Source organism: Rhinoderma darwinii, chromosome 1, assembly GCF_050947455.1.
Source record: "Rhinoderma darwinii isolate aRhiDar2 chromosome 1, aRhiDar2.hap1, whole genome shotgun sequence".
Lineage (NCBI taxonomy): Eukaryota > Metazoa > Chordata > Amphibia > Anura > Rhinodermatidae > Rhinoderma > Rhinoderma darwinii.
This window is the reverse complement of record NC_134687.1, coordinates 294,761,428-294,786,754: the sequence shown is the minus strand read 5'-3', so window position 1 is coordinate 294,786,754 and position 25,327 is coordinate 294,761,428. Positions and strand designations below refer to the sequence as shown.

The window sequence follows — 25,327 nt, the reverse complement described above, 5'->3', positions numbered from 1 at the left end:
GCAAATTTTGTGTGATGTTACTGCCATTAAGTGTCTCCCTTCCTGTAATCTGCTATCCACCCCCTATTGTCAAGAAAAATACATCCCTAGTTACAGGGCAGAATTGAGGGGGCTGCAGAAGGGAGGGGTGCAGAAGGGAGGGGTGAGTATCTTCACTGCCTGCCTATACAAGTTTATGGAGAGGGGACGGGGAGCAGAAAGAGGGATCAGAGTGAGAAAGAGACTTACGTGCTGCAGTGCCCTTGTGTTACTGTCTCATCTCAATGCTGGATTTTCAACTACGCTGTTATTACTGCTGTATGATGCCCTCCATGCTGCTGCAGCTTATATATGTATATATATATATATATATATATATATATATATATATATATATATATATATATATATATATATAAATATACATATACACTCCTCAACATTGAAATGACAACACCAAGAAGGGCAAGCCGTAAGGTTATGCAAATCAAAGAAGTAGCAGATGTTGCTAAGATCAGCAAATTATCAAATTTCAAAGCACCAAGCTCCAATCTGTGGCATGTGGGAGGGGCATAAAAGCCAGATTGAAAGCAAAGTTTCTTAGCCGCAAGAAAATTCAGAAATCAAGTGGTGTGGGATGATTGTGTGATGCCTCCTGTTTGTCGTCGTGCCAGTTATCTCCACTAGCCGCAAACTGAGAGGAACAGATTCCTTGAACTGATAGACCTTGGTTTATCACTCCGGCAGATCGCTACACGCTAGGCCAAGACGTCAACACTGTTTAACGTTGTGTGTCCCGGAGGTTGGGAGAACCACAACAAAAGAAGAGGCCGTACTGAAAGAAGAAAAAAGGAATAAGGGAAGGCCTCCATGACTAAAATAGATGGGAGGGACACAGAGTTGGCTGGCCTATGAGAGGAAAAGGGGGGGGACAGCAGGAGGGCTTGAGTGAGAAGGGGTGGGGATTGAAGGGGATGTACCTGTTTCCTGTTTGTGCTCTCCCTCTCTTCGCCAGGACACAGAAGCAGGAACATGTTTGTTACCCCTGCTGCGTCTGATGAGGAGGCTATGGAGCTGTTGCGGGCCGCGGCAGCCTCTCAGGGTCCTGGATGGCTCGGAGCACGAGTAGCGACGCTGCTGCAGGGACAATCGGGCGCTTCGGTCCAGGAGCGAGCAGAGTCGGCTGGAGCAAGCGGGGAGCGCTCTGTCATGCCGGTGGTCGCGGGGCTGCTGGAGCAGGCCGAGGTACAGGACCGGCGTACCAGGGGGTCGGGCAGGAGAAGAGGAGAGCCCGTTTCCCCCATGACTCAGGCCAGGGCTGGCACTCCCAGCGTGACGCGCAGCACGAGGCGCTCGCGCCCGCCCGCAAGGCTGAGTCCTGAAGACATCCCGCGGGAGCGGCGGCGCAAGAGGAGCCCATCAGTGGACCCTGCAGGCCAGACCCCAGGGCGGCCTGCCGCTGCTCTTTCGTCTGGTCCTGGGAGGAATCCCAAAACGCGGCAGCGCCCGGCGGCAGCGGCGAGGAGGACGCGGCCTTCACTTCCGGTCACATCCTCTCCTTCTTCAGCACGTGGCGGAAGGGCAACGGCGACCCTGCATGGTGATGTGCCAGCCAGAGGGTCGGCTCATGGTGTCGTCGAGGTGGAAACGACCAGAGGTCGCAGGATGAGGTCGGTGGTTGGAGTGCCAGGGACGGAACAGCTTGGAGCTGGTTCAGCGGGACGGATGAGGCATGAACTGGAGCTCGGCCAATTGGATGATGCGATGTCACCCCCCCTTTTCTCAGACGAAAATCGGAATTCCCCGTGCACACATTGCCAATGCGGACAGCGCCAGAGGGAGTCCGGAGCATTGGAGGACGGTGAGCGGCGGGCCTCTCCACGTGGACATGGGGGTCCGGCTGACGGGTTCACAGCCCCTGGGCAGCCTGGTGAGTTGACACCTACGTTACCATTTCCAGCTTTATTGATGTCGGGTATCGGTGTAGAGGGTGTCGCGGCGGTGGGCGTCGCGGCGGAGTCGGGGGTCTCGTCGCTACAGGCGGGTGCAGGGGATAGTTTGGCGGAGTTAGTGGGATGTTTAAAAGTGTTAGTGGGGCGGCTAGGTGGTTCCCCTTCCCAAGAACCGTCAGGTGTGGCGCCGGCCGCGGTGTGGGGGGGCAGTGTTGGAAGCGCTCCGGTTCGTCAAAACGGTGGGGGGTTGAATGCCGGGGCAGCGGTGGCAGTGGCGGCGGCGGTTCAAACAGACTCGCCAAAGGAGGTTGATAGGGTGCGTCTTGATGATCGTGCGCGCGGGGAGGTTTATGTTTGTTATGAGGGCCCGTTAGGGGCGCATTTAAAGCAGGAGGTAAAGGAAAGGATTTGGAAAGACGAGTATGTGGAGATTTTTTCCTTGCTTCCGCTGGAGAAGTTTAATTTAGATAAGGTGAAGCGGGATGAAACAAAAAAGGATGAGGAAGAAAAGAGACGGTACAGGTTGATTCCAAAAACGTTCGTCAATTGGATGCAGGCTTTTGCAATTTTGGCGAGTGTTATTGGGGAAAAGGCGCCAGATAATTGTTCCGGCTTGTTTTGTTATTTGAATGCGGTGGGGGAGGCGCATCGGGTTTATGGGGGCCAGGCCTGGCTTCGTTACGATGAGCAGTTTCGGCAGAGGAAAGCGGTGCGGCCGAATATACGGTGGGACCATAAGGACATAGCCTTATGGTTGAAAGTGACGGCACTTTATAAGCAGGGGCAGTCCTTTCCCGGGAGCGGGAATGCAGCAGGAACTTCCGGCGGGGGTAGTCAGGCCTCAGGTTCAAAATTTGGGACGTGTTGGCAGTTCAATGAGGGGCAGTGCAAATTTGGAGCGACGTGTAAATTCAAGCATGCGTGTTCACATTGCAGCGGGCAGTCACATGGAGCGTCTAAATGTTTTAAGAAGGGTAAACGACAAGGGGGAGCCAGCGGTGCGTCTGGTTATGGTGGAGACTCCGGTGAAACTCATAAAGATGGCCCCCTTTCTAAGTAGGTACCCCAATAAGGAGGGGGCGCGGTTGATTAGTTTAGGTTTTGGTTACGGTTTCGTTATTCCGCCCCCTTTGCATGAGGTCCCTTTCACGCAGCGCAACCTTAAGTCGGCATATCAGCATGCGGGGGTAGTCTCGGAAAAAATCCGGAAGGAGATTGATCTGGGCAGAATGGCGGGCCCTTTTAGCACGATCCCAGTTCCAGGTTTGGTGGTGTCACCGTTAGGGGTGGTTCCAAAACGAGAAGGTAAAAAATTCCGGCTTATTCAGCATTTGTCCTTCCCGAAGGGGGCGTCGGTTAACGATGCCATTGACCAGGATCTCTGTTCTGTGGTCTACACGTCGTTTGATGCGGCGGTAGCATTGGTACGTGGTTACGGAAGAGGGGCTCTGATGGCTAAAACTGATATTCAAGCGGCGTTTCGTTTGTTGCCGGTTCATCCGGACAGCCAGAGGTTGTTGGGATGTTATTGGGAAGGGGATTATTACATTGATCGATGCCTTCCCATGGGTTGTTCGTTGTCGTGCGCGTACTTTGAGGTGTTTAGTTCTTTTTTGGAATGGGTAGTCAGGGAGGTCGCGGGGGTGGAATCAGTTATTCACTATCTCGACGATTTCTTGTGCGTTGGCCCGTCGTGTTCGGGGGTTTGCGCAAATTTGTTGGAGACGGTCAATTGGGTGTCAAGGGAGTTCGGTGTACCCTTGGCTGTGGAAAAAACTGAGGGTCCGGTGACGACCATTTGTTTTTTGGGAATTACTATCGACTCCGTAGCAATGGAGTGCAGATTGCCGGAGGATAAGTTGGGGGATTTGCGGTTGGTAGTGGAGCGAGCGTGTCGGATTAGGAAAATTACGCTACGTGAAGTGCAGTCCTTATTGGGGAAGTTGAATTTTGCTTGCCGCATCATGCCGATGGGCAGGGTTTTTTGTCGGCGGTTGGCAGCGGCGACGGCGGGGGTTCGGGAACCCCATCATTTCATTCGTCTGGCTGCAGAGCACAGGGAAGATTTACAGGTCTGGCTCCATTTTCTGGCACAGTATAATGGGCGCTCTCTTTGGATGTCCCGGGCGTTAGATAGCTTCGATTTGGAATTGTTCACTGACGCGTCTGGGGCGGTGGGGTTCGGGGCGTTCTTTAAAGGTCAATGGTGCGCGGGAAAATGGCCGGTTGCATGGGTGGAGGCGGGACTGACGCGTAACTTGGCCCTACTCGAACTGTTTCCCATCGTGGTGGCGGTCACCATTTGGGGAGACAGGTTCCGGGACAAAAAAGTGCGTTTTCATTGCGACAATTTGGGGGTGGTGATGGCTATAAATAATACTTCGGCGTCGTCCCCTCCAGTGGTTCGCTTGTTGCGTCAGTTGGTGCTTTCCTGTTTGAGTTTAAATGCATGGGTGGTGGCGGTGCATGTTCCCGGGGTAGAGAATTGTATTGCTGACGCGCTTTCTCGCTCGCAGTGGGATCGTTTCCGGCAGCTGGTCCCGGACGCGGAGTTAACAGGGGTGGACTGTCCCAGTCATCTGTGGGAGCTGGTATCCAGGCGGCAGGTGCATTGATTAAACGTTCACTGGCCAGTGCGACGTGGTCGTCGTATGCGGCTGGATGGAGGCAATGGGAGGAGTGGGTGAGATCTTTGGGTGATGTGTGCTCGGATGATGATAGGATGGTGGCCTTGCTGTTTTGGTTGGGGGATGCGTTCGCCCGGGGTTGCACGGTCGCTAAGGTTAATCGCTTCGTGGCGGCCATTGCTTTCGGTTGTAAGTTACGGGGGTTGGCAGATATCACGAAGCGGTTCTTGGTGGGCCAGGCATTGAAGGGGCTGAGACGGGGTGTAGTGGTGAGGGATAAGAGGCGTCCCGTGTCATTTCAATTGTTGTGTTCCCTGGAGGTGGTGGTGCGGCGGGTGTGTCGTTCAGAGTATGAGAGCAAGCTTTTCCGGTTGGCTTTTGCGTTAGCCTTTTTTGGAGCTTTTCGGGTAGGGGAATTGGTTTCCCCCAGTTCGGTAAAAGCGGGGGGCTTGTTGCAGGATAATGTCGATTTGTATGAAGACAGGGTGGAGATAGTGTTGCGAAGGTCCAAAACGGACCAAGGAGGGGCAGGACGTCGAGTGGTTTTGCTGGCGGTCCCAAAGAATCCGGTTTGTCCAGTGTTGTGTGTCAAGGAGTACTTGGCGGGTTTAGATCTCTCAGACGGGCCGTTGCTGCGGCACGAGGATGGCTCGTTTCTGTCGCGGTATCAGTTTATTTCGGTTTTCAGAAAGTGTCTGGTGGCTAGCGGGGTGCAGGCAGAGCAATACTCGTCTCATTCTTTCCGTATAGGGGCAGCGACGGAGGCGGTGAGATGGGGTTTAGATGATGCAGGCGTGCAGCGGATAGGGCGTTGGGAGTCGGCGCGTTTCCGTTCTTATGTGCGCTTGAACATGTTGTGATATATTGATGTATAGCATGTTCCGGGTGCGTGCGTTTCCGCCTGAGTATTGATGGTACGCGGCAGCAAGAGGTGGTGCGTGTATGTTCTTCATTTGTTTTGCAGGCCGTGACTCATGCATGGTGTGGATTATGGGACATTCTTTTGTGTACTGGGGTGCCCTTCGCGCGGATGTACGGCCGGACGGTCGACAGCTCAGGATTCCGCGGGATGCGGCGGTTGTGAGGTGGATGGGTATACGGGGAATGACATGGAACAGGGTATTGCCCGAGTTTCACAATTTTGTACTGCTTGACAGGGCGCCGGAGGTACTGGTGTTGCATGTGGGAGGCAACGATTTGGGTATACGCCCTTTCCGGGAGTTGGTACGGGACGTCAAGCATGATTTGCTCTGCTTATGGGCAACTTATCCTAAATTGGTGACGGTGTGGTCTGAGATGGTCCCTAGGAAGAACTGGCGGATGGCCCGTTCTGTGGGAAAAATTAACAAGGCTCGCATTAAGGCTAATAGGGCCATATCGAGCTTCGTGACGCGTAATGGTGGGGTTGCGGTGCGCCACTGGGATCTGGAGGCTGGGTCAGGCAGGTACTGGAGAGAGGACGGTGTGCACCTCAATGAGGTGGGGATGGATATGTGGAGTCTGGCTTTGACCGATGGAATTGAGCGAGCGGTGGGAGTGTGGAGGAGCTCGCAGGCGTGAGGTGGTCAAGGCCTGTTTCGCTTTGGCGGGGGGGAGTCCTTGAAGTAGGTCGTAAAAAGTGGTGGGGGGGAATGCATCACGGGATGCACCCCCAATTTGTCGGCTTCTTAGGGTGTTACCCCTTTTGAAAGCTGGGTTATATATATTTATATATATATGGTGGTCATCTGCAAAAAGGTAATTTGGTGCTCCTGGGCCGGGTTACGGCTGGGGGTAAGGTATTTGTGGGCAGATGGCCAAAATTAAGTATCGGTGGCTTCAAGGACTTGCCCCTGTCATTCTGGTTGGTTTATAATGTTATGACCCTGATAGGGTCGCAGTGGGTTATTTGTTGTTATGATGTATCCCCTTTTTTGGGGATTCAAAAAATTATGGTATTTAAAGTTATTGTTATTTAAATAATAAACGGCTGCTGTGGCCATTAAAATCCAACTCTGTTTCAGTGTCTGCTTTGAGAGGGTAGATTTACATAAGGGGAGAAGCGACTCGACTTATTTGAGTCAAGAAGAGGCCGTACTGAAAGAAGAAAAAAGGAATAAGGGAAGGCCTCCATGACTAAAATAGATGGGAGGGACACAGAGTTGGCTGGCCTATGAGAGGAAAAGGGGGGGGACAGCAGGAGGGCTTGAGTGAGAAGGGGTGGGGATTGAAGGGGATGTACCTGTTTCCTGTTTGTGCTCTCCCTCTCTTCGCCAGGACACAGAAGCAGGAACATGTTCCCGCCCGCCCGCCCTGATGTGGATCGGTTGACCGCGGCAAAAGGTTGCTGCGGATGGTGGTTCTTCTCGTCAAAGTTTAATTGCTTATTGACATTTGTCTTTGGGGGAGGTTAAATTTTGTCATTGCAGCTGCGGGGGGGAGTCCTTGAAGTAGGTCGTAAAAAGTGGTGGGGGGGAATGCATCACGGGATGCACCCCCAATTTGTCGGCTTCTTAGGGTGTTACCCCTTTTGAAAGCTGGGTTATATATATTTATATATATATGGTGGTCATCTGCAAAAAGGTAATTTGGTGCTCCTGGGCCGGGTTACGGCTGGGGGTAAGGTATTTGTGGGCAGATGGCCAAAATTAAGTATCGGTGGCTTCAAGGACTTGCCCCTGTCATTCTGGTTGGTTTATAATGTTATGACCCTGATAGGGTCGCAGTGGGTTATTTGTTGTTATGATGTATCCCCTTTTTTGGGGATTCAAAAAATTATGGTATTTAAAGTTATTGTTATTTAAATAATAAACGGCTGCTGTGGCCATTAAAATCCAACTCTGTTTCAGTGTCTGCTTTGAGAGGGTAGATTTACATAAGGGGAGAAGCGACTCGACTTATTTGAGTCATGAGAATAACTGCAAGAGGTGCACCGAGGTGAACCTCTGCAAGGACGGATCGTTTCATTGGAAGAATGGCGCATAGTGATCGATTCTGTACTGCAAGTGAAATTTGACATCACACCCCAAGCCTAGGGCGGCAACCAGTATTGATACAAACCATCAGAAGGCGTATGTACAACATTGGGCTACGAGACATTTCTACAAAGTGTCCCAGAAGTTGTTTTTCAACAGGACAACTCCAGGCTGTATTTTGCTTGTGTTACTGTGAGCAGCCTGCATGGCCTAAACGTGCTACCATGGCCTGCAGCGTCTCCAATCTTGTCTGCCATCGAAAACATCTGGGATGTCATTGGTCAGCAATTGCATTGGGAGCTGCAAGCAGCCAATCTTGATGATATGCGTGCCCAAGTGCACTTAGCATGGTATAACATTCCTCAGACAACAATTAATAATGTCATTGATAGCATGCCATGGCGTGTATTTCTGAACGTGGTGCTCATACTCGATACTGAATAAATCAAGACGTGTGTGTGTGTGATAGATAGCGATAGGAAAGCAGGTTTCTCCTCTTCATAGTTACATAGTTACATAGTTAGTACGGCTGAAAAAAGACAAATGTCCCTCAAGTTCAACCAAGGGACGGGAAAAGGGAAGGTAAAAATTTCTACACATAGGAGCTAATATTTTTTTGTTCTAGGAAATTATCTAAGCCTTTTTTAACCCCTTCCCGACATTTGACGTATCCATACGCCAAGTCGGGTAGGAGAAGTATGGAGCGGGCTCACGCAGTGAGCTCGCTCCATACGGTGCCGGTGTCGGCTGTATGTTACAGCTGACACTTCAAAGTAACTAGCGGCATCGCGCTCGAGCGCTAGTTTAACTCATTAAATGCTGCGGTCAATACCGACTGCAGCATTTAAATCGTCAGAAAGAGGGGGGCGACCCCCTCTAACAGCTCATCGCGCCCCCCGCAACGCAATCGCGGGGGGGGGGGCGATGGTTGCTATGGCTGCCTGGGGGCTTAATGAACGCCCCCAGGTCCACCATCTTTGTACACCTATTAAGCCTTGCCTCCGGCAGGGATTAGTGGGTGCCTGTCAGAATCACGATGTACTGCAATACATTAGTATTGCAGTATATCGTGATAGCGATCTAACGATCGCTGGTTGAAGTCCCCTAGGGGGACTAATAAAAAAAGTAAAAATTATTGAAATAAAGGTTTTTTTTGTGTCAAAAATTTTTTTAAATTAAAAGTTAAATAAAAAACCTTTTCCCATTTTCCCCCTAGAGCATAGTAAAGAAATAAATAGATAAACATAATTGGTATCGCCGCGTCCGTAAAAGTCTGAACTATCAAAATATATCATTATTTAACCCGCACGGTGAACGCTGTAAAAAAAAAAAAATTGTAAACGCCAGAATGTCTATTTTTTGGTCACCTAATCTCCCACAAAAAATGAAATAAAAAGTGATCAAACCGTCGCATGTACACCAAAATGGTATTATTAAAAACTACAGCTTATCCCGCAAAAAATAAGCCCTCATACCACTTAATGGACGGAAAAATAAAAACTTATGTGTCTCGGAATTTGGCGGCGCAAAATAAATTTTCTTTTTTACACTCAGGTTTTTACTTGTAAAAGTAGTAAAATATCGAAAAAACTATATATATTTGGTATCGCCATAATCGTATTGACGCACAGAATAAAGTTAACATGTTGTTTTAATTGCATATTGAATTCCGAAAAAAACGGCTCGCAAAAAGACATGGAGGAATCACAGTTTTTTTCATTTTCTACCCCACAAATAATTTTTTTCCCATTTCCTAGTACATTGTACAAAATAAATGGTGCTACAAAAAACTACAACTCGTCCCGCAAAAACCAAGCCCTCATAGTACTATATCGACGGAAAAATAAAGACGTTATGGCTTCTGGAATGTGGGGAGGAAAAAACGAAAATGAAAATCTGAAAAAGGGCTGCGGCGGGAAGGGGTTAAAGCCATCTACTGTCCCTGCTGTGACCAGCTCCTGCGGTAGACTATTCCATAGAGTCAGTTCTCACAGTAAAGAAGACTTGTCGCCTCTGCAGGTTGAACCTTTTTTTCTCAATGTGTGCTGTGTATAGAAGACATGATAGCTGTTAGGCTCCGCCCACTATTTCAGAGACAACTGAGAACTACAGATAGAGAGCCTGCAGCGGGGAAAACTGCTAAATAATTCCATATACAAGTCATAGAATGGCCAGAAATAATGTTATTCCTCATGTGATTGCTTATTCAGAAAAGTCATCTGAAAAGTTAGTTATGCTTTAAATGGAATGACACAGTGACATAAATGGGTAAACAAAACTGCTGAATAAGATTACTGTACAATAGAACCATAGATATGTATGGAAAATATATGAGTAAGAACCACTGCAAATAATAAGGTTGCTATCAGACTTCTTCAGAATATAAAATCACAAATAATATTAACAAAATCACCAATCTATTTTAGGTGATCCTGTAATGCCCGTGGTTGCTGACCGCCGGCATTCCCCACTTACCGGCAGCCGTGTGATTGTAAGGGCGTGTAAGGGCGATTGCCAATGCAACTTTTGAAGATATTTCTAATAATTACTCTCTTCATATTTTCCTATTGATTATTAAGTTCCTACAGATTGACATCAATGACTGTGCAACTAATATAGACGATATATAAACCTACAAAAGCACTGTGACCAGACACGCTAATCCTAGAAACATATCACCATCTTTATTATGAATTACATACAACAATTAATTAAAAGATGAGTCACACAATGCCGCCAAAACGAAAGAATGTATAAGAAAAGCTCAACAATCTGGCAGCATTCATAATACATAACGGGCATAGTGCAAATACATAACAGGGGTAGATCACCGAACTGCCTGACAACAGGTGGAAAGACCGTACAAAATATGTATACACACAGTGCCTGAGGAACCAGGGCATGCAATAGTATTATAGGGAGTAAATCCTATAAAGATAAAAAGTGCATAGTAACAGATCCTTCCAAAGAGACATATGAATAACAAGGTAAAGTCCTGCAGTACATACCCTTACTCAATTCAAACTGGGATGGCACCAACCCCGATGAGCGTTTTGGCTCATATTTATACTGCAGTCGCCCAATTAGTGTCAGCCACATGTCCTGTTCATTTAAACAACAAGATGCCAAAGGCAAAAACAACCCTATTTCCCAACTACCATTAAATTGTATTTAGAATCTTTAATGTGCTATTACAGCAAACAGACATACAGACAAAACCAACATAAAGGGTAAAATTATCAATGCATGGATAGGGTCAATAGCCGTTCGTGGTTATAGCAATGTGCATATGCGTATGCCGTTTGGATAGTCCCTGTCGGTAACAGTGTGCCGATTGTATAAACAATAAATGTAGCAGTGACACGTGTGTCTGTCGTCCGTGTCTACAGACAGACTGATACAGCAAGCACCGACACCGACAGCGGACTTCTAGGCAGTAAGATAGTTAAATTGCTAAATTGCCCTAATGCCAGCATGTTTTAAAATAGAACAGAGAGCCCCCCCCCCCCGACATGTTTCGCTACTAAGTAGCGTCCTCAGGGGTTCATGGGGCTACTGGCGGTGCCCCGATAACTCTCCCTATTATGGGAATCCTTGGTGACGTATCAAGGGTGTGTGTGCGTAGGTTGGACCAATGACAGTAGAGGTGGGTGGGAATCAATGAACCATCACTTGAGTGGCAGTTCAGACTGCCAATAGACTAGTAGATGGTCCGGGTGTCTAGATAGGAACGCCCACGCATGCGCTCTAGGGCCAAGTTAGCACTTATGCCGATAGGGACGCACTCAAAGATCACTAGGTGTGTGATTACCATTCCCACCAGCTCAGGGTGCGAAATGGCTGGTATCGGAGACAGCTATCGTGCTGTAGTGCCAAATAATGGATAGATAGATAGACATATGGGCCATTCACTAAAATCAGCAACCCGACATATGGATAGTAAGAGTCTGTCATATAACGGCACATGCCGATATAGTACCAAGGCATGTGTCTCAACTGTCACTACAGAATGTAAGGTGACAGAACACACAGCTGTTAGGAACTACAGGGGAGTAGTAGAATAGCGCTATCTTCGCAGCAAAGGTACTGCAGATATATATAATATATTCACATATACTTTGAGAAGGCTCCCAAATGAATCTCTACTAAGACAAAGATAATACAGAGTGTACTGGAATAATTTATCTGGGCAAAGACAGATGCCCACTGGACTGATGTAAATGATTCCCTTGTCATTGGGTTCAACAAGGATTAAAAATACCACAAATGAGACCGGGAGAGTCCCGTACTATAATCATGTTTTCAGTACGGGACAGTTGTCCTGCAGCGAGGCAGGGACTCCTAGCATCGTACATAAGTATGATGCTAGGAGCCCGGCTCCCTGCACTGCGTTCGGTCCGGTACTTGCGGCCGAAATACGTCCGTCAATTACGGACGTAATGACCTCGTGTGAACATACCCTTACAGCAAGACGAGGATAGAGGGGAGAGTGCGCATGCTCTCACTCTTCAGCTTTCAAGATCAGTCTTCTGCCGAACTGGCAAGGGGGCGTGTCACTGCTACGGGAAGTGCAAGCGATCCCCAGCACTTACACTGTCCGTAGCAGTGACATGCCCCTTTGCCAGTTCGGCAGACAAAGTACAAGACTGATCTATCACAAGAACTGAAGAGATCAGAGTGCGCGCTCTCCTCTCCCCAGCTCTTACACTGTCCGTAGCAGTGACACGTCCCCTTGCCAGTTCGGCAGATGACTGATCTTGAAAGCTGAAGAGTGAGAGCGTGCGTGCGTGCACGCGCGCACACTCTCTCTCCTCGCTCTTGCTGTAACACTGTCCATATCTGATTGGACAGTGTCACAGCCATAGTAACACGCCCCCTTGCCAGTACACGCCCCATTGACAGTTCAGGGGGTTATTTAAATATTGGGCGCCAAATATAACGGCAGAAACATTTTTTAAAGTGCGCCAGGGTTTGTGCAGCCCTCTCCATTACATGCTGCACTCAGCTGCACATGTATGGGGAGGTGAAAGGTTCTCTTTAAAGCGGTTCTCCCTAGGATAGGTCATCAATATCAGATTGGTAAGGGTCTAAGTCCCGGCACCTCCACCGATCAGCTGATTGATGGGGCAGGCGGCGTTCGTCGCACCGCCCTTTTTATAGTTTACAGGCACCGTGTCGTACACATCTGTAGCGGCTGCGTCTGGGAGTCAGACCCCCACCAATCTAACATTGATGACCTAGCCTAAGGAATAGTCATCAATATAAAAATGCCCGGAGAACCCCTTAAAATAATTTGTGTGGTATCACCATCTACTTTAGAAGCAAAAAAATGTAAATTTTCAAAAATACTAATCTCAATACATTTTGGTGTTTTTCACAAACAAAATTTTACCACTAACATAAAGTACAAAGTGTCACAAAAATCTCAGAATCGCTTGGATAAGTGAAAGCATTTCAAAGTTATCACCACATAAAGTGACAAGTCAGGTTTTGAAAAATGGGTCTGCATCCTGAATGGTGCGACGCCAAGGCGTTGTATATGCCCCACTATATGTATTTCACTATATCTGTACATACATTGTATATTAGGTGTGATTTTGCTGAGATCGTATTTTATTTATTGTGAAAGAATGGTTTAGGCAGAGCCCAAGAGTGAAACATTTTCATCCATTGAAACGTTTTCAGTGTATACAACACGCATGCGCCGGGCCTGGCATACCGCTCAGCCCTACGCAATGTTGGTAAATGTGCCCCAGTCTCATAAACGACGCACAACATGTGCTCCATATTCTTTCAGGTCGCTAGAGCTGGCAACAGTTGGCACGGAACAAGCAGCCATTATGCATAGCCGTCACGGAAGCCAGCAGAGCCCCTCCCACGTCGGCATTAGCACAACAGTCCGTGACGTCACCACCTGATCGCAGAGGCGCAGCGTTCTTGACGGTATTTCCGCCGGGAGTGAACAACACCCGAGAACCTACCGAACGCTAGGATGGTGAATAACCATACCACCGATGTTGGTATCGTGGGGGAGACTGAGAGCCCTCGGTGAGTGACTAGGGCACTAAGAAATGACAGTGTTGGTCACGGGAAAGATTTGACAGCTGGAGGGGGTGGGGTGGTGTATTTGGCAGCAGCTGTCATCATTTGTTTGGAGGGTGCGGCGTGTCAGCCACTGCGACTTATTATAGCTACAGATATATGCTGTTTGCTACGTGCCCGACCTTTTGTCCTGTTTGTTGGATCATATAGTAATCCCGCCCTGGGATCCTGTCACATAAAGGATCTATTCATTCACTTGAGAATTATGTGAAATTCTCAGTAGATTCTTGTCTGTGAAGTAAAGTTCATGGGTCAGTTTCCCTGAGGTTTTTTGATCGCTGTGATTGGGGACTGTTGGAGCAGTTACGGACTGACTACAGGTCTTGGAATGTAGGTGACTGTGCCCGATAGGTAGATCCCTGCCCAAGGTTGGTATTTAAATCGCCATAACCCAGTAGGTTATGTTTTGTGTCCGATAGCTAAAGTGGAAGTCCAGTTTATAAAAAAAAATAATAAAAGATGGCAGCGGATGTAACCAAAAAGTCTTAACGGCATGCAATAATATTGACCTATGGTTGGCATTGTGATATAGGGCCCATGTCCCTGCATGCTGGCGCGTCCTACGCAGCTTATAAACATTAGGCCTTATTCACACGAACGTGTTATACGTTCGTGATAATCACGCGCCTCGCACGGACCTATGTTACTGAATGGGGCCGTTCAGACTGTCAGTGATTTTCACGCAGCGTATGTGCGCTGCGTAAAACTCACGACATGTCCTATACTTGGCCGTGTTTCGCGCAGCACGCACCCATTGAAGTCAAATCGCGCATGGCTCCCGGAAGCACTTCCAGGTGACGCTCGTGATTCGCGCTACAGCTAGTAAAGAAGAGACGGGAAACATAAAATACCCTCCTTTTTTACTGTGTAAAAAGGGAGTGTCATAATGATGCAGGCTGTGTGAAAATCACGCAGCCACGCACCATATACACATGTCACATGGACCTTTTGCGCGTTAAAAACGCAGCGTTTTTTTGCGAGCGGAAAACGGACACGTCCGTGTGAATAAGGCCTTAGGGTTTTTTTGACAATGCGTCAATATGCCATCAACAATGTCTGCTATTGAAAAAAAACAAAAAAACCTTGAAAGGGGTTTTGCTACCTTGAAATGGTTTTCCCAAACTCCACCACCTTATTAAAGTGTCAAAAGCAGGCCTACTGTTTGATCTCTGTATTTCACAACTTGCTCTTTTCTCTTTTCTGACCCGCGTAGTTCTGATATATATATATTTTTTTTTTCGGCTCCGATCCTAAAAAGGGCGGTCCAGAATGGTCACACGACCCCGATCCCATGTGGAAAAACGACATTACCCATGATCTCCCAGTGCTCCTTGTACATAACATCAGCTCAGTGCAGAGATCATTTGCCATATAAGTTTATACGGCATGAAACTACAGCTCCCAGTATGGCCTGAACAATGGTGAGGATATGCTGGGAGTTGCTGTTTCACAAGAAAAATAATTATATCACCCATCATCTCGCTTCAAATTATACAAGTGACTACAGCACTGATCAGTCAGAGGCAGAATAAACATTTCCATTCATCGTGAGTGCTAAATTTACCGGCTCCTCGCTTTTCCAACATTTCCACGCATCTAAACTAACACACAATTTTCACGGTTCTACACACTGAATATAATCGCAGCGCACACCATGTCCCTGAATATACTGCCACACACTGTGCCCCTGAATATACTGCCACACACTGTGCCCCTGAATATACTGCCACACACTGTGCCCCTGAATATACTGCCACACACCATGTCCCTGAATATACTGCCACACACTGTGCCCCTGAATATACTGCCACACACCATGTCCCTGAATATACTGCCACACACTGTGCCCCTGAATATACTGCCACACACTGTGCCCCTGAATATACTGCCACACACTGTGCCCCTGAATATACTGCCACACACCATGTCCCTGAATATACTGCCACACACCGTGCCCCTGAATATACTGCCACACACCATGTCCCTGAATATACTGCCACACACTGTGCCCCTGAATATACTGCCACACACCATGTCCCTGAATATACTGCCACACACCATGTCCCTGAATATACTGTCACACACTGTGCCCCTGAATATACTGCCACACACCATATCCCTGAATATACTGTCACACACTGTGCCCCTGAATATACTGCCACACACCATGTCCCTGAATATACTGCCACACACTGTTCCCCTGAATATAATTCTGTCACACATTCTCCACCCGGAATACAATCATGTCACTCACGGTTCACCTCACACGTACAGTGCCCAATACAAATATAGTCACTTGTTGTGCCCCCTGTAGATAGTCACACAGTGCCTGCCTAAAACAAATAAGCATACAAGCCAGGCCTGGCCTTCTCCTGAGGAATGATGCAGGTTGCGCGATGCCTGCATCACAGAAAAGCGCTAAATAGCTGAGCAGGCAACTGATTTTTCTTTCTGGCGCGAAATACACTATTCAATTGTATCTGCGGCCTATAGACGCAGAGTCAACTGGATCACGGTGGGGAATAGCGGCAGTTGCTAGGTGAGCTCGGCCGCGCCATCGCCCCTCTCCGAGGCCTGAGGCGAGATGCGGCCCTGGCTGCAGTGAGGACAAATGGATGGGGCGTGCCTGGGGAAGTGACATTGGGGGCTCCACTATTCATGCACGCTGTCTACTTACAGGATGGGGCTACTAAGCAGGCACGATATTGCAAAGCTCCGATGGCCCACATTGAATCGATCTGGGCAGCAGTCACTTTGATTGAGCTCCATGTGCAGCCCCCCCCCCCCCTCCAAAACTGTCTTCTCCTGTTGTCCTCTGGCTGTAGTCTACTGAATTCCCACCTAAGGCTAGGTTCACGCCTGCGTTGAATCATTCCGTTGTTCTGCTTCGTCAGAGCAGAACAAGGGAATAACGGAACTGTTGCACAGCGGAACCTGATGGTTGCCGAAGGAAACCCGTTGACTTTAATAAGTTCCGTCAGGATGTCCATGATTTTACCGGACGTAATAGCGCAGCATGCTGCGCTATTGACTCCGGTAAACCCTGCCCAATTTGCATCGGAGGTGCCTTTTGGAGCCTCCGACGCAGATGGGAACAGAGCTTCACACATTTATAGCATATCCACAGGGACCTGTAACTATTTTCAGACTGGGTGTGAGGCGGCTGCGGCATCTGGGCTGAGAATGGAGGGTTTTATGAACGAGTCCAAGGACCCTGCACAATACTCTCTGGGCATCGTACAGTTACCATGGAAACTGCCCAGCGTGCGGGAGCGTCTCTCCAAGCTCAATATCTGTTCAGGCTGGAGAGTACAACTGGAGGTATATTTTAGGTCCCTGATTTGTTCCAAATTGAAGGGGTCTCTGCAGATTGTCTCCACGCTAGGGCCCACCTAGTACCTGCAGACTGGCACTACATTGCATCTATCTCACTACAGCGTCCATACAGTAGCCAAATAGGGCTTATTCAAACCGCCTTCCATTGAGTTCAATGAAAAATCTGCATCGCTGTACAAAAGGACTTGGAATTTTCCGGCACGGAAATCTACGTCTGTAAGTGCCGTGTCACTTATTGACGCGGATTTTGTGTGGAAAGCCGGTAGATTTCTACATGCAGGTTAGGGCTACATAAACTGGAAATCACCCTTATCCGTCGTGTGAACATAACCCAGCAGTGCCAGAACAGTAAGGCGGAATTCACACGACAGGGTTTCCCGGCCGAACTCATAATCGGCCGGCACCCGGCTGCATTAGGAACAATAGACCCCTAATGGGGCTATTCACACGACCGATTTTTTGACGGGCCGGGAAAACCGCCCTCACAAAATGGGACATGCCCTATTTTCGGCCGGGTACCCGGCCGCCCGGCTCCCATAGAAGTCTATGGGGCCGGGTAATTCACGGCCATCACCGGAATGTGTTCCGAGTGATGGCCGGGTCTACCGTCGCTCGCGCTCTCTCTCCTCCTCCTCACAGTGCAGAGTGCATGTGAGGAGGAGGAGGGTCTTTTTTTTGCTCCCTGTAGGAGTCGGAATCCCCAATCCCCGGTCGGGGATTGGGGATTCCGCTACAGGAGAAGTGCGTGACTACACTGTCCATATATGGACACAGCGAAGTCACTCACTTCTGAAGCGGAATCCCCGACACCTTGGCCGGGGATTCCGCTACAGGAGAAGTGAGTGACTACACTGTCCATATATGGACACAGCAATGTCACTCACTTCTGCAGCGGAATCCCCGACTCTATGGCCGGGGATTTCGCTACAGGAGAAGTGAGTGACTACACTGTCCATATATGGACACAGCGAAGTCACTCACTTCTGCAGCGGAATTCCCGACCTGTGGCAGGGAATTCCTCTCCAGGAGAAGTCAGTGACTACACTGTCCATATATGGACATTGAAGTCCGTGACTTCTCCTGGAATGGGGGCTGTGTGGCATCACCTACAGGGGGCTGTGTGGCATCACCTACAGGGGGCTGTGTGGCATCACCTGCAGGGGGCTGTGTGGCATCACCTGCAGGGGGCAGTGTGGCATCACCTGCAGGGGGCAGTGTGGCATCACCTACAAGGGGCTGGGTGGCATCACCTACAAGGGGCTGGGTGGCATTACCTACAGGGGGCAGGGTGGCATTACCTACAGGGGGCAGGGTGGCATTACCTACTGGGGGCTGGGTGGCATTACCTACAGGAGACTTGGTGGCATTACCTGCAGGGTGCTGGGTGGCATTACCTGCAGGGGGCTGGGTGGCATTACCTGCAGGGGGCTGGGTGGCATTACCTGCAGGGGGCTGGGTGGCATTTCCAACAGGGGGCTGGGTGGCATTATCTACAAAGGGCTGTGTGTGGCAACAAATTTAAATGAAATTCATCCGATTTTAAAACGGACAGGGAAAAAAACGGCAACACGGCCCGGAACGGAATCGGAACGGATGCAAACCGGCCGGGAAAAACGGCCGATTTTCCCGGCCGACACTCGGACCCTGTCGTGTGAATGAGGCCTTACAATATTCTCAAATAATTGTGCAAGACAAACAGAAGTTCATGTACACATTCGCCTCTCATGTAGTAGTGACCATAAAATCATATGAGCAGTCCGAGTAGTTACTGCTATATTAGCACTCTTATTATTATACTCCGCACGTTTATCTCTTCCACAGTCCTGTATTGTTCTGTACTCCACAAACAGGGACTGAATGAGGATGAGCTGCAATATCAGACACAGCCCTCTGTCGAGACTGGGTTGGAGTTTTGTCAGGGAAAAATAAAAATCTCATTCACCATCCCCTTAGCCCTGTACTAGGAATAACACTTCGGCCCACACTTGTAAAAGTGTTTTTGAAAGTTTTCAATTTTTTTTATCTAAAATGTGATTTATTTATTTACTTTTTAATTTTTTTAAAATAAAAGTTGCATGAGCAGTTGCACCAAATTAGCAAAATTATTGCAACTTTTCTACTCGTTCGGCAAATTTGAAAAGTGGTATGGTCTTCCAGGAGACCTAGTTAATTTATTAATGGAAGTAATGGGAAATAGCGCATATGGCATAAAGTATAAGAGGCATTCATCTTTGAATAAATTAGCAAATCTCGCCAACTACCCTCGTACAATATGCCGGTCTTCGTAAATATGGGCCAGAGTTTGATTTGCCCAGCATATTCTATTAAATATCCGACTACAATGTTTGATAGTCACATCCTACTAAGTAAGAGCAGTTTCATAGCGCTATAAGGTTGGGTTCCCACAGTGCAGATTTTGCATGCGTTTTTTGTTTTTGTTTTTTTTAAGCCAGAATTGGATCCAGGAGATCAGACCTATAAGGCCTTTCTTTATATATTTCTTCTGTTTATGTTCCGTTTCTGGCTTAAAAAAAAAAAACACGCATTCAAAATATGCACTGTGGGAACCCAACCTTTCACTGCCACGCTAACAACCCATATGACCGCGTAGTCAAATGTCATGAATTTCTAAGGCCAGGTTTACACACACCGTTTTGATGCAGTTTTTGGCTCCGCTCTTTGGGCCAAACACAGGAGTAGGGTTGTCACGATACCAGAATTTGGACTTCGATACCGATACTTCGTTTAGTATTTAGATTTCGATACCAAAACGATACTTTGTCAACCATAATAAAAACAGTTCTTCCATTTTCTGATGTGAGGCGCGAGGTGTGATGATGAATTTAACCTACACGTGCCTCACATTAAAAGTAATTAACCCCATCATGTTTCTCAGTCATAATGGGTTAATGTGTAAGGTACATGATGGGGTTAATTACTATTAATGTGAGGCACATGGAGGTTAAATTCATCATCACACCTCGTGCCTCACATTAATAAGTGAAAGAAAGCAGTTTTTATTTTATTTTTTTACAGCGTACACATCATAAATTACGCAAAAAATAGTTGTGAATGTTATTATGGCTGCGCCAATACCGAATATGTGTATATTTTATGTATTGAGACTTATTTTAATGTTTATTGTAAAAAAGGTGCATGTGTATCTTTTTTTAAATTTAATATTACTTTGTTTTTACTTTGTTTTTAAACTTTAATGTACTGGCATATATCAGATATGTGCCAGTACATTAGCCTGTGTACTGATAGGTATGTCCTACCAACTGCCTGTGTACTAAGTATGCCCTAACAGGAAATATAGTAAGACAGCCCTGGGGTCCTTCAATGGACCCTGGGCTGTCTGCCCATATATGGTATGTCTGTCAATCGCGTCACAGGAATTCCTGTGATGCGATCCAAGGGGCATCCCCCTTCTCATTTTCCACTTGAATGCTGCAGTCCGCTGTGATCGCAGCATTCAGGAGAATTGCGGCGGAGATGAGAGGTTTCTCAGATCTACGCCGTTATAGAGCGGGGCTGCGGCTGTGTAATACAGTCATTGCCCGACTCCTGACAACAAGTGTGCGTGGTCAGACTGAGGTGATGCGGCCGGCGCTGCACTAATAAGCGGCGGTTCATGCACTGAAAACAGAACATGGGGGTGTTTTGCAGTGCGCCCGCCATGTTCGGTCTTTATTGCCGGCAATCATTAGTGCAGCGCTGACCACATCACATCATCCTGACGGCGCGCACTTGTCAGGAGCGGGGCAATGACTGTATTACACAGCCGCAGCCCCGCTCCCATACATTCATGTGTTCCTATACTTAGCCGTGCGGCTGCACAACGAAGTATCGAAATACATGAAATAACAGTATCGAACCGTTTGGGGATGCACAGTATAGAAGTTTCGATGCATCGTGCATTCTTACACAGGAGTGGACACCAATAAAAGGAGATGCACCAGTCTTTTCTTTATACCGGTCCTTCCTTTTGGACCCACATTTGGCGTTGGCTCAAAAAACAGAACCAAAAACTGCATCAAAACGGTGTGTGTGAACTTTTTGCTTTACTTGCAGAGAATATAACATTTTGCTGGAAAGCAATTACGAGATCTTTGTTGTCTGCGCAGATAACACCTGTTTGATATTCTATGTGCAGATGCCAGTTTTGTAATGCCACTTCTTGGTAATCACCGTGCAGGTAGTTAATTTGGAAGAGTTAGTTGGTACATGGTGTGTTGTCTTAAGTGGGTAATTGGGTGGCAGAGGCTGCCTTGTTTCTTTCTTGTGTTCCGGCTGCAATAACGGCGTGATTTCTAGAACACCGTCTGCTCTTCAGTTAGATCTTCTCTATTTTTACCTTGAACTTGTAATGCACTCTTCTGTCTATTTAGGGCTGGTTTCACATGAGGTGTTTGTGAGGTAAAAATACTCCACCATAGAAAAGCAACAAAGACAACACCAGTTTATATACCCTATTAGGTTATATGGACGTCATAGAGGGCGGCCCCTTCTTGAGCCACCCATGTATGACATGGACGGCCATTTATCTGAATTGTGATGCTACATATTCCCTTTAAGCTGGCCTTAAACGGGACGGTTTGGTGTAATGAACCAGTACCCACAACACAAATGATATTTCCTTGGATTTTCCAAAATGTCGTTTTCTTGTCTGTGAAAGTTTACCAATAACCACACGAAAGTTTAAGCATTTCCGATGAGTCTACCAACCAATGGAGAAGACTTCTACCAGTCGGAACTGACTTTACCAACATACAACTACCGCTTTTTTTTCAGTCACACAGTTAACTGATATTATTAGATGTTAGTCAATGGAGAAACTGAAATTCCTCTTCGCGACCCAAGCCTTATAGACGCTCCTTTGCCTCGGTATATGTGTGGCAGTTACCTAAGAATCTCTACTTTTTCTCACTTTATTTGCTTAGAGTTTATAAGTATTCCTTACTTGCAGTAAGGGCTTATTCAGACGAACGTGATATACGTCAGTGCAACAAGCGTGTTTTTCACGAGCGTCGCACGGACCTATATGAGTCTATGGGGCCGTGTAGACTGTCCGTGAGTTTTACGCAGCGTGAGTCCGCTGCGTAAAACTCACGACATGTCCGTTCTTTGCGCGTATTTCGCGCATCACGCACCCATTGAAGTCAATGGGTGCGTGAAAATCACGCGCACCACACGGAAGCACTTCCGTGGGACGCGCGTGATTCGCGCAACAGCAGTGAAAAGTATGAATGAAAACAGAAAAGCACTATGTTCTTTTCTGTTTACAAACATCCAAACTGAGTGTCATAATGATGGCGGCTGCGCGAAAAGCACGCAGCCGCGCATCATATGGTGATGACACACGGAGCTGTCAAGTGCCTTTTGCGTGCGCAAAATGCACACGCTTGTGTGAATCCGGCCTTATAGGAATAACTTATCCATGCACTGGTTCTTGGTGAGCTTGTACTTATACACAGCAGCCAATCTGAATAAGCCGATCTGCAGTGTAAAGCATTTGGGGGGAACAGTACAGCAGCCTAAAATGGAAATATAGTGATCAATATGGTAAATGAAATTTCTAGGGATATGAACATATTGCAAATAACAGAAAACTGCGTGCTCTGTATACTCTATTAGAATTTAGTACCCAAGGGCTTTGCCAAATTCCTTGAGGAAGATGTGATGCTGCACGTGAAAATACTTTAAAACTCCTTGATTGAAGGAAGAGGTTAAAAAAAAACAAAAAAAAAAAACGATGTCCCTTGTTGGCAAACACTGATTTAGGGTAATTGGCGGGTTTAACCCCTTAGCTGTGGTGCTGCTGCTGAGGAGGATAATCGTCCTGGCACGGCTGGAGGCGATGTCTGGTCTATATCCCGTCGCTCCGGTGAAGGACCTGCGGGAGTAGGACCTGCTAGGCCTGCCTCTGGCATGGCCTAGCAGGCGTTAACGGGAATGTGTCGCGAATTGGGAAAACCTTTTTTAGTAAGTTACTGTACTTATTTTTATTATTTATTTTTTTGCTGTATTTTTTTTTTTTTCTTCGACAAGGTGGGAAGTATTAAAAATTAAATAATTTGACATGTTTTCCTATGTTGGCCACCAGAGGGAGCACTTTCTACAATTGCAGCAAGGTGAATTGGGCAAAGCAGCCTGACTTACAGCTGCTGTAAACGTGGAAGGGAGTCTCACCCCCTCCCTATTTTTGGCTACAAGTCAGGAAAAGGTGTCTGCAAATTGTCCAGCAGCGTCCAGCTCTCATTTTGGGAGTGTTTTTACAATGATAGCTGGCAGAGCTCTAGGACACACCAAAAGGCTAAGAAGGATGAAAGTCAAGAGGGAAGACCCTGTGGTGAATGGGTTTTCATTTGACAGGTTCACACGGCGTGTATTTAACGTGATTTTTGGCGCATTTTACGCACCGAAAAACGCTTGATTAAGCTTCCTATTTACATCAACGGGAAAGCGAGCCGGTAGTACATACAACAAGCCTTTCTTATGCAAGCGTTTTAACGAAAACACGTTGCGAAAAAAATAAGCGTCTAGTCAATTCTTTGTCACGTAAAATGTGCCAAATTTTCCCATAGTCCAAGGGCCATTTGGATATTTCTAACATCATTCGTGGGCCATACAACATGATCAACTTAAGAATGAGCCTGCTATATTTGGTCAAACCTTTAATTAACTCACCCCTGATGTGATGGCTGGAACCGCTTCTCTTTGGTGAGGCGTGTGATGTTAGCTAGTACTGATGATATTATTACTGCGTCGGTCAGTCTGGAGCGCAGTCGACTCTTAACAATGGTACGTTTTTTAAAGAACTCGCAGCAGTAAGTTGTTATGACTTGCTTAAAGGGGTTTTCCCATCAGGGACATTTATGACCTATTCACGGGAAATGTCAGATTCAGGTCCCACCTCTGGGACTCGCACCTATCTCTAGAACGGGGCCCCCTAAACCCCGTTCTACCTCTCTGTGTTCCGGCTGATTTCCAACCATGAAGCAGAAAACAGCGTAGCTCGCTGAGCTGTGCTGCTTCCATAACTCCATAACATAGCATGTGAGTTACGCTGTTTCTGTACTATTTAGTGAGTTACACTGTTTTCTTCTTCATGGTCGGAAATCGCAAGCTTCAGCCATAACACAAAGAGGTAGAATGATGTTTAGGGGCCCAGTTCTTGAGATAGATCTGGGACCCAGAGTGGGACCTGTCTATCGGACATTTATGATATATCGTGTGGATATATCATAAATGTCCTTGATGAAAAAAGCCCCTTAAGTCACCTGACCTCACTTCGAATAATTAGGGCGCGTGGATGGAGGCAATGACACCGCGGCAGCGGCAAGTCGGGGCGTGCTGTGACAAGAGTGGACCAGTCCAGTCACCTGACCTCACATCACTGACCTTGAGGTAAGATGACTGGACTGTGCCGGCCCGCAGGGACGTAGCTAAAGGCTCATGGGACCTGGTGCTAGAATTCAGCTTGAGTCCCCCTACCCTTCCCCAACACCACCAAACCCGCGCGCACGGCTATGCCCAGCTGCCTTGCCCAACAGAACCCATGAATGCCCCCCATAGTTGACCACCACAGTATAATGCCCCTATAGCTGTCCCATACAATATAATGCCCACATACAGTGTAGTGCCCCCCTTAGCTTAACTGTCCCATACCCAGTATAATGCCCCCTCAGCAGCTACAATATGAGCCCACCCCCCATACCCAGTATAATGCTCCCATATGTACGTACCTAATAGAAAAATAATAACATAATTACTTACATATCCCTGTTCCCACGACGGGTCGAGAAAATAATTTTCCTCCTCTGCACTGTGCTGTGAGTGATTCGGCGCAGACAGGCGCGATGACGTCACTACATCGCGACTACCTGCGCCGAGCCGGTCACGGCACAGTGAATGCGGGAGCACGGCTCCAGCATTGAATTCAACAGAATGTGCGTCCTGTGGACGCAGATTCAATTGGGAGCGGGACCAGCGCAGTTAGCACTGTGTGGCAACGGGGGCCCTGCGGGCCCACCAGGCTTAAAGGCTCGGTCGCAGTTGCGACCCCTATAGCTTTGCCACTGCAGGCCCGGGAGTGGACCAGTTCGGTCACATGACCTCACATCACTGACTCAGGTCAGGTGACCGGACTGGTCCAGTCTTGGGCTGGCACGCACCGACCTCACTCAGACCACCGCTGCCACCGCCATACTTAGCTCTGTTCGCCCTACTCCTGCTTCTAAATGTGAGTGAGTAGGGCGGACTCACGGCGGCAGCAACGGTCAGAGTGTGGTCGGGCCGGATCAAATTATCCCGCGGGCCGAACGTTCCCCACCCCTGACATAATGTGTGTCCTAATTACTTGCCAAAAAGCATG

At 47.8% G+C, this 25,327-nt stretch overlaps 2 protein-coding genes across 2 annotated transcripts in view; both read left to right on the top strand.

The window, feature by feature from the left end:
* Nucleotides 1-25,327, top strand: part of LOC142741632 (serine protease ami-like) — a 278,481-nt gene that overhangs the window by 31,812 nt on the left and 221,342 nt on the right. The window lies entirely within an intron of this gene.
* Nucleotides 13,243-25,327, top strand: part of R3HDM4 (R3H domain containing 4) — a 42,421-nt gene continuing 30,336 nt past the window's right edge. Inside the window, exon 1 of the mRNA XM_075825360.1 lies at nucleotides 13,243-13,560. Coding sequence (XP_075681475.1) covers nucleotides 13,505-13,560 — 56 coding nt within the window. The 5' untranslated portion in view covers nucleotides 13,243-13,504. The remainder of the gene's footprint in view (nucleotides 13,561-25,327) is intronic.